Genomic DNA, 14,242 nt, shown 5'->3' on the forward strand with positions numbered 1-14,242 from the left:
AGTGAATTTTACTCACCAAAGTGATTAAATTCTCAAGTTAATTAATTCTAAATTACATTATCATAATGAGAACTTCACAATTTAGTGCTTAATTTTAAGGGTAACTTGTTAGTCACCAAAGTGGCCTAGTTTTAAAAGTTCTTTAAGCATTTAATTGTGTGTTATAAATTGTTCAAAATTGTTTGATGCTACATAGAAACAAAGAGTGAACAATTTAACTCATTAATTATAATGCTAGGATATCGCCCAAAGGTGGATCATTGCATATGATTAATGACATCAAGGAGACATGTAAGCACTTCATAATATGTTTGTATATCCAAAGATGACTTGCATATTGGTTTGAGTGACTGGTTGTCAATTAAAGTTGTTTATTAGCATCATTATAGATAAATTGTGTATTTAGGCGTTACCCAAAGGTAAACTTAGATGCATAATTGATGACGATTGACTGTCTGAATCTATTAAGTTTATTCAAAGCATAAATGTTTAAGCATGTGTTAAATGATTTAGTCCCTATGAATACGTATGACATGAGTAATGACGTAGTCAAGTTCAATGGGCTCAATTATGATGATTAGGCTGAACAAGTTAGATTCCAACTAGATGTTATGGACTTAGACCTAGCAATCATTATGGAACAAGAGCCCGCAGCCATCACAGATGTCAGGCTAGAGATTTATTATTGAGTAATCTATAATATTTTATACTTGTTCAATGTTAATTGAAGGATTATTTGGTATTGGAATGGATTTAGATGGAGTTTAAAATTATTTAAAAACAAAATAATAATAAAAAAATGAACAGTACCGTATGAACAGTGTCAGATGAACAGTAAAAATACCTATGAACAGTGCAAACTGTGTATGAACAGTAAAAACCGCGTATGTACAGTGACTGCTGACGTCATTCGTGACATCATCATGACGTCATGGCTGACGTCACATACGCGTACAGTGCGTGTACAGTATGCGTGCACAGTATTTTTTTGCGTGAATAGTACCCTGAACAGTGTTTTCGGCGTGAACAGTAAGCGGTGAACAGTGTTTCCGGCGATGAACAGTAAATTCCGCGCTGAACAGTGAATTTTGAAAATTTTCTATAAAAAGGGGGCTTCACACGAAATTTTCATTTCTTCACCCCTATCCAAGGTTCTCAAAGGTTCTAAGGCTAAATACCACCATTTCTCTCATACTAAACCTTCCTAAACTTAGATTTCTTGTCAGATCTGAGATTCTACGTCTATTCTGAAGGATTTGAAGTAAGTTTCTTTATTGAAGCTAGATTTACTGTTCGTTTCTCTTCTCCTTCTCTTTCTCATAGAAGTTCATGGTGTTCTTAGGAGAAACTTCGTTCTAAAGCCGAATCTTCAGTGAATCTTGCATTAAAACAAGTAATATTCGGTAAATTTAGTGTGAATCATCTTTCTAAGGTAAGGGGAGTTTACTTTAACCTATGAACTACATTTTGAACGATTTAATATGCTATTTCAAGATGTTTTGATATGATTTTGTTAGATCTTTTGAATAAAAGCTATTTTCTAAGCTGTAACTGCTGTTAATTGATTTAAAATGCTGAGATTTTGGCTGATCTATTATAAACTTGCCTTAGCTGAATTGTTAAATAATTTTGGCGGTGTGCATCATGCTGAGATTTATATTTTGCATCATTATAGAGCCGAGTTACATGTTTAGGTGGGTAGACATGTAATGGTAAGTTCATGCTGAACTGTTATGCTGTGCTGTCTGGATCCAGATACCGGAATGGGTCGCTCCCGGACCGGCTCGGTTCCTTCTGGATTACTTAGGCTGTGAAACCAGTTGGGAACCGTTTTCATGTTGTGCATTAGATGGGCTGGAAATGCATGGGATTATTGCTGTGAGAAATATTTTGCTCTATATATATGATTTTATTTTAAGTTTGGTAAGCTCACCCTTGCATTTCTTTCTATGTCGTTGTGTTGATACAGCTTTGTCGAACACTTATGAAATGCACAAGGCTTTCGCAATTATTTGTAGAATAATGTCAACCAAGGTCGAATTCTCGAGGACACGTTTGTATCTAATTCTTCTTTGCCGAATTGTTAAAATGAAACAAAAGATTGGGGAATTTTGAGAGTTTAAGTATAATCTGATCAAACGCATAAAATTTTGGAATAAAAGAGAAATCAAATGAGAATTAATTGATCCACAAGTCATAGGTTCATGCAAACAACATCCTTCATTGTTTCCATAATTTGAACATCTAATCCATTAACTAATTCAATCAAATTTGCTAACAAACTAGATTGCGAATTTGACTAATAGATCTATCAATCTAATTCAATTTCATGAATCAAATTACAATCACAATTCAATTCAATTCCTATCCCCAAACGTTATCAATATCTTGAAAAATGAAAGAGAAGAGGAGAAAAGAGAATTCAAACTTGGAGCCACTCTGAATCTTCCTTGCAATTCCCTATTCCTTGTGTATCAATCCAAGAAGCCTAGCCTTCCATTGAATCCAATGCTCAACCAAGTCAAGAAGAGAGAAGAAGAGAGAAGAAAATGAAAAGTCACACCAAGAGAAGAGAGAGAATTTTAGGAGCCAAAATCAAATTTTTAAAAGTGTGTCGAAACAAAAACCAAAAAAACCCCTCTGAAAAGTAGAGCCTCTAACAAATTAATAGGTACCACTAATGATCAGATCCAACACTAAAAAGAAGGGCTCACAAGTGTGATTAAACAGCCCAAATTACAAGCTAATGAAATGTTAATACAAATGAAATGAAATTACAAGAACAAAATTCGAATACAAAAATTCCTGCACAATTTTCCTAACTTCAAAAATTCATAGAAAATATAAAACAACTTCAATTTGGACGATCTGCACAAGAATTTTTAGCCCAGAAAATGAGGAATCCAATGCAACTGGAATCAGACCAAATGGACATCTGTGGAAAAAGTTACGATCAAAACAGTGAGTGGAGGTCTGAAAACAGAATTTAGACATTAATTGAAATTTAGTTCCTATCATCCAACTAACTAGGAAATGTCATAATTTGTGAAATAAGGGAACATGAAAGGTAATTTACACACTCTAAAGGATTGAAAATGTGCACAAATAATGCATGCTATAATGTGTGCGTGTGTACTGCGATGATCGTACGGTGGTACGTGAGCAGATGTAGCAGGTGTTGCATCTACTTCACAGGCTGAGGGGCTAGTGAAGAAATGTTAGAAGCTGGGGTTGAGTAATATTTCATCAAAGTCCTTTTTCCCTTATATTTTGAGACCTCATGTAGAGGGAACTATACAGTATAATTTTGGGTATTTTGAATATTATGAACTAAATGTAATATTATGTTGTTCTGTTGGATATTTGTTGTAAGAAACTTTGTTTTATTTTAATTGAGAAGAGAATTTCATACTTATATTCTCTATTATTTATTTATCTTAAATAAGTATGTGATGTATAAACAATGTTCTCGGTTCCTTACAAAAAGGGGTCGTGACAACAAAGACCAGTACTGAAGAGGAAAAGACTCTTAGTGAGGCTTGGGAAAGGTGGAATAGGCTGAGCTTGAGCTTGCTGAAGATGACTATGGCTGAAAATGTGAAGCCATAAATGCCAAAGACTGAAAATGCTAGGAAATTTATGGCAAAAGTAAAAAAGTATGCACAATCGGACATTACTGATAAGTCCATGACAGGCACCCTGTTGACTGAGCTGACTACTAAGAAGTTTGATTGGTCACATCTCATTCATGACCATGTGACTGACATGATCAATCAAGCAGCAAAGCTAAAATCAATGGGCATGGAGGTAAAGGAATTCTTTCTAGTACAGTTCATTTTGAACTCACTCTTTCCTGAGTTTGGTCAGTTCCAGGTGAATTACAACACTATTAAGGATAAATAGAACATACAAGAAATTAAGACCATGCTAGTTCAGGAGGAAGGGAGGCTAAAAAAGGTGAAAGAACACTCCGTCCATCTCACATTTCACGAAGGGGCTAGTAGTAGCAAGGCTAAGCCAGGTAAGAAGGACAAGAAGGATAAGACCTTATTAAAGGTTCGTGAAGGCCAAATCCAAAAGGGCCAGAGGTGCTTCTTCTGCAAGAAGATTGATCACTTCAAGAAAGATTGTCTGAAGAGAAAGGTTTGGTTCGAAAGGAAAGGTATATATTATGTTTAAGTATGCTTTGAATCAAATCTTATTAAGGTACCTAAAATACCTGGTGGTGAATCTCTGTTTCATGCTGAGAGTGCTATTAGTAGTAATTTGAATGTTTGTAATGAATGTTCTACTTTCTTGTGGCATCAAAGGTTAGGTCACATATCCAAAGAAAGGATGATGAGGTTAATGAAAAGTGAAATTTTACCTCAATTGGATTTTGTTGACTGGGATGTATGTGTGGATTGTATTAAAGGAAAACAAACTAAACACACATTAAAGAATCCAGCCACAAGAAGCAGTCAACTCTTAGAGTTGATACACACTGATATTTATGGTCCGTTTAACATCCCATCTTGGGGTGGTGAAAGATATTTCATTACCTTCATTGATGACTATTCACGTTATTGTTATCTGTATATGTTGCATGAAAAGTCTCAATCAGTGGATGTCTTATAGGTGTTCATTGATAAGGTGGAAAGGCAACTGGATAGAAAGGTAAAGGTTGTGAGGTCAGATAGAGGTGGTGAATATTATGAAAAATCTGATGAAAGTGGACAATGTCCAGGTCCATTTGCGAAACTTCTGGAAAGTCGAGGCACATGTGCACAGTATGCTATGCCTGGTACACCACAACAAAATGGTGTGGCTGAAAGGCAGAATCGTACTATCATAGAAATGGTTAGGAGTATGTTGAGTTTCAGTTCTATACCTATGTCTTTGTGGATGTACGCATTAAAGACCGCTGCGTATCTGCTTAATAGAGTTCCTAGTAAGGCAGTTTCAAAGACTCCTTATGAATTGTGGACAAAAAAGAAACCCAGTTTAAGACATCTTCATGTTTGGGGTTGTCCAGCAGAAGTAAGAGTGTATAATCCACATGAAAAGAAGCTTGATGCTAGAACCATAAGTGGTTATTTTGCGGCTATCCTGAAAAATCAAAGGGGTATAGATTCTACTGTCCTAACCATAGTATGAGAATAGTTGAGTCTAGAAATGCAAGGTTCATTAAAAATGGTCAGTTTAGTAGGAGTGGTGAAACACGAAAGGTGGAAATTAAAGAGACACGTGCGAAAACTCCTGTAGTTGGTGTCTCTTCTCCAGTTGTTGTTCCTCTTGTTGTATCACGGTCACACAACATAAGGAGACAACAAATTAATATTCGAAACCCACAAGAACAACAAATAGAGGATGAACCAGCTGAAAATGCATAAGTCACAAGTGAGCAAGAGGAAGGTGAACTACAAGAGATAGCATTAACGAGGTCTGTAAGGCAGAAAAGACTGACTATTTCGAATAACTATGTGGTTTACTCACTTGAGCATGAATGTGACTTGAGTATTGATGAGGATCCAGTCTCATTTAAGCAAGCTATGGAATGTTACAATCCTGAAAAGTGGTTGAATGCCATGAAAGAAGAGTTAAAATCAATGAGTGACAACAAGGTATGAGATCTAGTCGAATTGCCTGAAGGTTCAAAACGAGTCGGTTGCAAGTGGTCTTTAAGACCAAACGTGACTCAAAAGGCAACGTTGAGAGATACAAGGCTAGACTTGTTGCTAAAGGATACACTCAAAAGGATGGCATAGACTATAAAGAGACATTTTCTTCAGTTTCAAAGAAGGACTCTTTAAGAATTGTTATGGCTTTGGTGGCTCATTATGACTTAGAGCTCCACCAAATGGATGTAAAGACCGCCTTTCTGAATGGTGACTTGGAAGAGGAAGTTTATATGGATCAGCCAGATGGCTTCTTGACTGCAGGTAAAGAAAGTATGGTGTGTAAGTTAAAGAAATCAATATATGGGTTGAAACAGGCTTCCAGACAATGGTATCTTAAGTTCAATGATACCATCACGTCATACAGTTTTGTAGAGAACACTGTTGACTGGTGTATCTATATGAAGGTCAGTGGGAGTAAGTTCATCATTTTAGTCCTGTATGTTGATAACATTCTTCTTGCTACTAATGATGTTGGGCTGTTGCATGATGTAAAGGAATTTCTCTCTAAGAATTTTGAGATGAAAGATATAGGTGAGGCTTTCTATGTGATTGGAATAGAAATATTCTGTAATAGATCACAAGGATTACTGAGATTGTCTCAGAAAGGCTACATCAACAAAGTACTAGAGAGATTCAAAATAGAAAAGTGCTTATCAGGGGTAGTTCCAATTCAAAGGGGAGACAAGTTTAGTGAAATGCAATATCCCAAGAATGAGTTGGAGTAGAAAGCAATGAAATCTATTCCCTATGCATCAGTGGTCGGGAGTTTAATGTATGCTCAGACATGCACTCAGCTTGATATCAGTTTTGCTGTTGGAATGTTAGGCCGATATCAAAGTAATCCCGGAATGGACCACTGGAAGGCTTCAAAGAAAGTCCTTAGGTATTTACAAGGCACCAAGGACTACATGCTTACTTATAGGAGATCTAGTCAACTGGAAGTGGTGAGCTACTTGGATTTAGACTATGCTGGATGTTTAGACTCAAGGAAATCGACCTTTGGCTATATCTTCTTGTTAGCTGGAGGTGCGATTTCATGGAAGAGCGGCAAGGAGTCCATTATTGCTACGTCTACCATGGAAGCGGAATTTGTGGCATGCTTTGAGGCTACTATTCATGCTTTGTGGCTGCGGAACTTTGTCTTAGGGCTTGGTATTGTTGATAATATAGAAAAGCTACTGAGAATGTACTGTGATAATTTTGCAGCCGTCTTCTTCTCTAAGAATGATAAGTATTCAAAGGGAGCAAAGCATATGGACTTAAAATACTTATTAGTGAAAGAAGAAGTGCAGAAACAAAAAGTGTCTATTGAGCATATTGGTACTGATTTAATGATAGCGGATCCGCTAACTAAGGGATTGCCCCCTAAAACGTTTTCTGGCCATGTTGGTAGAATGGGCATTATAGACAAGTCCTTATTAGCATGATTGTGTGATTCACATATATGTGTATAGATTGTTTTGCTCATATTATTGTAGACATTTTGGGGATTCAATAAAAGTATTGTTTCTGCTTGTTTACTTGTTATCTGAATTGTGTTAATGTACATGTATGCATTGAGTTTGATAACAGGTTCAGTGTTAAAAACACATCAGAGTTACAGTCTGTAGTATGACTGATTAAAGCTGTTTTGATTTGAGTTGGTTCTGTGATACTTGGAAGGAATCATGTCGTCAAATGACTTGTGACCGCCATGATTCGATTAACTTAAATCATTAAAAGATGATGACTTGATATTATCAATGATATGCGCACTTACAGTTCATTGAATCTTCAAGTCATCACATAGGCCAAGTGGGAGATTGTTAGATTATTTTAATAATCTTGTTATAGTGGTCTATGTAACTTATAGCATGACTCTAATTAATGATTTAATGTGATGGTGGTTAAATATAAAATATAGAGTCATTGAGGGTATAATTGTAAATACAATTATAAGGAAACCCTCCTCTCTCCCTTCATATAAATTAAAGAGCGGTTACCAAATGAAGGTTACGACATTTCCTATTTCTTACTTTCACAGTTTCTGAGTGAGCTCACGGTAAACGCATAAATGAACTTTCTCTCAAGAAGAAGGAAGAGTTGGGAAAAATACTAAGGAATCAACGACATCAAAGAGAGAGGTAACATCAAGGAACAATAGATTCAGGTTAGTGTTCTTTGAACCCTTAATTGTATGAGAATCATATATTGTATTGTGAGAGCAACGTAATTCAAGATCTCAAAGGGAAAGGTAATTTCATAATAGTCATTACTTAATAGAAATTACATAATAGATTAAAGAAAATCCTAACAGGTTATTATGTAGGAGAAATAAAGATAATTTTTATTAAATTTATTTAGTAGGTTCAAAACTAATTTTAGTGAGTTCTTTTTAATAAAAATATAATTTTTTTTTAACGTGACGATCTTACCTTTTTTAATGAGATAAACTTCTTTATAAAATCTTACATACGATAAAAAGTTATCTAGTAAAATAAAACAAACTCATTTTATAAGTTAAAATTAATTTTTATTTTTTTATTTTTTTAAGTTTATATTATTTAATTTATTTAAAACAATGATAATTATTTTAAAAAAATTATTAATTTTTTATTTTAATTTTTTCGTCTATAAACTTATCTAGAAACTTACCCAAACTAGTGTTACTAACCTAAGAGGAGGCTACAAAATAGTGAATACACCTTTAATATTTGAAGTGTGACCCTTCTATCATTTAGAATATCACATGCAACTGACGCATTTCTTTCTATTGTTAATGTCATATAAAATAGATTTGGACTTCCGGCAACTAGTGAACCGGCTGCCAAAGGGAGCAAGTCTCATGATTCTCTCAGATTCATGCCATAGTGATGGCCTCGTTGACAAAGAGAAGGAACAGATTGGACCATCCTCAATGGTTAACAAAAATGGCGCACTGAAACTCAGCTATACCCCAAAAACAATCCCTTTTGAGTCCATATTGCAACACCTCTCATCATTAACAAAAATAAACACCACAGACATTGGAACCCATATGTTAGAATTCTTTGGCTCAGAAGCCAGTTTGAGGTTTCGGTTACCTTTATTTGATCATGATTTTTTGGAACCATTGAGGCCTGATGAGGGGATTCTGTTGAGTGGTTGCCAAGCTGATGAAACCTCTGCAGACATGAACCCAAATGTGCGTGGTGGAAAGGCCTATGGAACATTAAGCAATGCCATTCAGATGGTGTTAAAGGAGAATCTGTGTCAGCTAAGCAACAAAGAGGTTGTTATGATGGCGAGGAAGATCCTACAAACACAAAGGTTTTGAACAACATCCTTGCCTCTATTGCAGTGACGAGAATGCTAATGCTACCTTCTTGTGGCAACATCAGAACACAGATTTATGAGTGTCGACATTAACAAATCTGAATCAAGAATATCTTCTTGTGTGATGTGTCAGTGTCACTACTTTACTGTACTGTTGCATGAATTTTATATGAAATAAATGGAATAAAGGTATTAATTCTTGAACCAAATCGGTATGTTCACAAATGAGATCTAAACTATACCAGAGGTGCTGAGATCATAGTTAAAGCAAGAATAGCATAGATAAATAGAATTTTGATAAAAAAAAAGCTATATAAAACTGATATAAAATTTTAAATTGGTAAGGAAATTAATAATGATTAGGAGAGCTTTATTTTTTCTATAAATACAAAGAGAAATTTACAGGGAGAATTTTCAAGTTCAGTGAGATATTCTCATGTTCAGTGAGTTCCTCTCAAGTACAAAATATTATTTTTGATTTTATTCATAAAAAAATAACCATCAAAATATTTTTAGCCTTAGCTTTTATTTACAAGTACAAAAATTTTATTAATTAAGTACTAGAGATGCTTAGCCCATATCTATAAGTATTAAACACTAAGTAATAATTCTCACAAATTATCCCAAAACAGTCTCTTCTAAACCTAACATTTTCTTATGCAATAGGAAGGAAAGTATGCTTTCAAGTAATAGCTCTCTGTCATTATGCAAAAAAAAAGCAATTTCATGTTAAGAATGGGTTCAAAACAGTAAAAAATGAATGAGAAACATATTGTTTTAGCTGTAAGTGCTTGTCATGTCTTCAATTTAATCACCTCTATAACTTTTAGGGAATCCAATTCATGATTAGAAAAAATAATTTTATTTTTATGTTTGTAAATACACTACAATGTCAAGTTCCAAATAATTAACCAAAGTGACAACTTTCCATTGTTTTCTACCCGATAGCAACTCAGAAAAATCAATGACATTATATACTAAGGAAGAATAAGAGCATAGTAAACAGTTCAACTAAGCTGAAATATCCTCCTAAATGGACTTTACAAAACTACAATTTATGAATAAATAGACAATATTCTCTATCTTCTTTTTACAAAAAATACATTTATTGTTTTTAAAAATATGATTTAGTCTCCTTCTATAATAAGATTAGCTTTAGAGAAAAGAGAATCACGCTTCACCTGTGGTGTAAATACTTAAACTTTATGTGGAATCCAACTGCACCTAAACCTAGTTCAAAATTTAAATGCTTAAAAAAATTATATTTTTAACCTTAGCTTAATTATAAAAAATATTTTTTTTAAATACATTAATTGCTAAGTTCTTTTATATCTCTATTTATTACAAAATTTATATCCTATCCTTTGTCCAATATAAATGGATAATATTTATTTATTAATATATAATAGTTTTTCTAACATTTACAACATTTTATATAATATAAAATTGTATTTTTATTAAAAATTATAATATTTAATGATATTAAATGCATTTAACTGCATTGAGTTTTATACTTTCAAGTAAAAAATTTTTATTTATAATTTCTTATTTATGTAATTATGTACATGTTAAAAATAGTGAATAAATAATATATTAATTTAACTATTTAATATTATTAATATTTTTAAAATAAAATATAAATTTATGATATACAAGTACGTTTTATTAATTTTAATGAATAGAATAATTATTTTTTCATAAATAAGATTACAAAAAAAAAAAAATACAACTTTTTTAATGTTGAATTGATTGTTTGCTGGTGGCAATTATTGTCCTTGGAACATTTTGTTTTGATATCGTTGTTTGTCGCTACATACTTCCACTGTTAATACTTTCTTTTTTAATTCTTATCTTTATCATAACACTCTTTATGCCATTCAAATATTCTTCTATCACACTAATTCAATCATATTTTTTTTTATTTCTCTTGTAAAAGCAGGGCCTCTTTTTCGACTTGATGTTTTTATTTTAGATTTTGCGATAAAAATAAATTTTTAATCCATTCAATATTTGTTTATTTCATTTTGAAATTCATGTTGAATTTTGTCGACCAATATCTCTAAAGGATGAGTAAACTCAAGACGTGATCCGTGTAATCTCTTGAATAATAGCAAAGTATACGAGTCTATAGTTCGAGATAAAAGTGGTTTTATTTTTTAAATGTAGATATATATCTTAGTCATCATGTGAAAATATGGATATAGTTAGTCCAAAGTCATAAAATTATTTCATAAATTATTTTGAAATCTGTAACTATACTTCTTTTCAAGAGTCAAAGGAATCATGTGGAGTATTTGGTTTTAGGCATTTTACAAGAGAGTTTGAAATTACACTAAAAGAGATAGAATTATAAATTCCTCTCATAATGTGGGTTGTATCCTTGTTACATGAATTACTTTTTTCTTTCATTATTTATTATTTTCTTCTATTAATCTCTTGTTTTCGCTGCAAATCACTCCATTGAAGCTTCTTCGTGGATATCCTAACCCTTTGTGGTAAAAGATTCCTGTTGTATTCTTTCGGTGCTGATTTCTTTCGAAACAGTGATGTCTATATATGTATCTCTTGCCAGGCTTTCAGGTGAGCAAGAGCAACCGCTGGCTGGCCTAAACGGTGATGTTTATATATCATGCGGTCCCAACCATTGCTGCCAAAATTGTTAGGTAAATTATGCACTCTGTCCAAATCAGACTAATGCTCCAAAAACAGGCTTTATTTTTATGCTGAGGTAGTACCAATGGTCCAAGATCCCTCTGCCTATAAAGCGCACAGTGACTCCGCACCTTTCAAGCCACACCAAACATTGCACAGCATCCATTATTTTACTGCAAGTGGGATCAACAAGGTTCGCTCACAGTTAGGTTCAGGTTTAAATTTTGAATTACTTCTTTTAGTTTTCGTTACATATTTTGCTAAAATTTTTTGCAACTGCATGCAGTTTCAAATGGACAAAACTTTGAAGCTACTGATTTTATGTCTTGCATGGACTTGTTCATTCTCTGCACTGAGATGTGCCGCAAGAACCAATCCTCCAGGAGCAACAAATCAGGACCGGCCCATTAAATTTACTACTGAAGGTGCCACTTCACAAAGCTACAAACAGTTCATTGAAGCGCTTCGAGAGAGACTAAGAGGTGGGCTGATACACGACATACCTGTGCTTCGAGATCCAACAACAGTGGATGAAAGAAATCGATATATTACAGTCGAACTCTCAAACTCGGAGAGGGAATCTATTGAAGTAGGTATCGATGTGACCAATGCATATGTGGTAGCATACCGAGCAGGAAGTCAATCCTATTTCCTTCGTGATGCCCCAGCATCTGCATCTACCTACCTTTTCACTGGCACGCAACGGTACTCACTTCGTTTTGATGGTAGTTATGGTGATCTAGAGAGATGGGCTCATCAGACAAGAGAGCAAATAAGTCTAGGTTTACAGGCCTTGACACATGCGATATCGTTTCTACGAAGTGGGGCCAGTAACGATGAAGAAAAAGCTCGTACCCTGATCGTGATAATCCAAATGGTTGCAGAAGCAGCTCGATACAGGTACATATCAAACCGGGTTGGTGTCAGCATCCGAACTGGTACGGCGTTTCAACCAGATCCTGCCATGTTAAGTTTGGAGAACAATTGGGATAATCTGTCACGAGGTGTTCAAGAATCCGTGCAAGATACTTTTCCAAATGCGGTCACCTTAAGACGCGTTAATAACCAACCTGTTATTGTAGATTCCTTGACACACCAATCAGTTGCAGTTCTAGCATTGATGCTTTTTGTCTGCAATCCGCCAAATACAAACCAATCACCTCTATTAATAAGATCAATTGTCGAAGAATCAAAGATTTGCAGCTCTCGTTATGAACCAACCGTGCGCATTGGTGGTCGAGATGGGATGTGCGTGGATGTCTATGACGACGGCTATCACAATGGCAATCGTATCATACTGTTTAAATGCAAAGACCGGCTTGAAGAGAACCAGCTGTGGACCTTGAAAAGTGACAAGACGATAAGGTCCAACGGGAAGTGTTTAACCACAGAAGGTTATGCTCCAGGGAATTATGTCATGATATATGATTGTACCTCGGCAGTACCAGAGGCCACTTATTGGGAAATATGGGACAATGGAACCATCATCAATCCAAAGTCTGCCTTGGTCTTGAGTGCTGAATCTAGTAGCATGGAAGGGACACTCACCGTGCAAACGAACGAATATCTAATGGGACAGGGCTGGCGTACAGGGAATAACACAAGCCCTTTCGTAACTTCAATCAGTGGGTATTCAGATCTCTGCATGCAAGCTCAGGGAAGTAATGTGTGGCTGGCTGACTGTGATAACAATAAGAAGGAGCAGCAATGGGCACTTTACACAGATGGGTCTATACGTTCAGTGCAAAATACAAACAACTGTTTAACTTCTAAAGACCACAAACAAGGATCTCCCATTGTCCTGATGGCTTGCAGCAATGGATGGGCTAGTCAAAGATGGTTGTTTAAAAATGACGGTAGCATTTATAATTTACATGACGACATGGTGATGGATGTGAAACGCTCTGATCCAAGTCTTAAAGAGATAATACTTCATCCGTACCATGGTAAAGCTAACCAAATATGGCTTACTTTGTTTTAATGGCTTCATGTCTGAGGAGGCAAATGCTATCTGCCTCTGTAATGTTTAAATAAGTGACGGAATCTATCGATTCCAGAAACAGTCATGAGCTTCATGCTGCCTTGTAATCTTTCCATCAAGTGATCAATAAACCCTACGCCATCAAGTGATCAATAAAAAGAAACCAGATTGCTTCAAGTCAAAATATATTTTAGAACCTAAGTGGATAAAATCAAAACAATTGGAAAGCTAAATCATAATTAGAGCCCGGGGATTTAGTTCCAAACTTGTAGACTTGCACTTTTCTTACAGTTCCAGAATAGTCCTGTGAAGCAAATTAATTGCTCTTCATTGTTTGTGAGTAATAATATCATAAATTGGTGTTTATTGTTTGTGAGTAATAATGATCATAGTAACTTATTTTTAAATATTATTTTAATTATTCATTATGTTATTATTATCATAAAATTATAACTTAAAGAGAAACAAGTTTTAAATTTATCTCTTGATTATATGAAAATTTAATGGGATGTGTATTTAATCTAATTATATGAATTTATTTTAAAAAGTGTGAAATAAGTGATTGTTTTGATTTTATTTAATGATATCTAATTGTGACTTGTGAGATATATGTGTTGAAACTTTTATTATTAAAAATAAATGTAATTTATGTACG

The 14,242-nt window shown here is 34.4% G+C and overlaps 1 protein-coding gene and 1 pseudogene across 2 annotated transcripts in view; both read left to right on the forward strand.

Annotated features, from left to right (window-relative positions):
• The window catches only part of LOC113862703 (abrin-b), a 34,065-nt gene extending 20,478 nt beyond the window's left edge, over positions 1-13,587 (forward strand). The window contains exons 1-2 of one of the 2 annotated variants that reach the window (XM_027495834.1): positions 11,751-11,821; positions 11,893-13,587. In XM_027495834.1, the coding sequence (XP_027351635.1) occupies positions 11,899-13,587 (1,689 nt within the window). In that variant the 5' untranslated portion in view covers positions 11,751-11,821; positions 11,893-11,898. Of the gene's footprint in view, positions 1-11,750; positions 11,822-11,892 lie in introns of those variants that run through there. The other variant, XM_027495835.1, reaches the window with a different exon arrangement.
• On the forward strand, positions 8,419-9,034 carry LOC113863172 (annotated as a pseudogene).
• Positions 13,588-14,242: the final 655 nt, after the last annotated feature.

This window comes from Abrus precatorius, unplaced genomic scaffold (genome assembly GCF_003935025.1).
Source record: "Abrus precatorius isolate BTA unplaced genomic scaffold, Abrus_2018 Scaffold3, whole genome shotgun sequence".
Classification (NCBI taxonomy): domain Eukaryota; kingdom Viridiplantae; phylum Streptophyta; class Magnoliopsida; order Fabales; family Fabaceae; genus Abrus; species Abrus precatorius.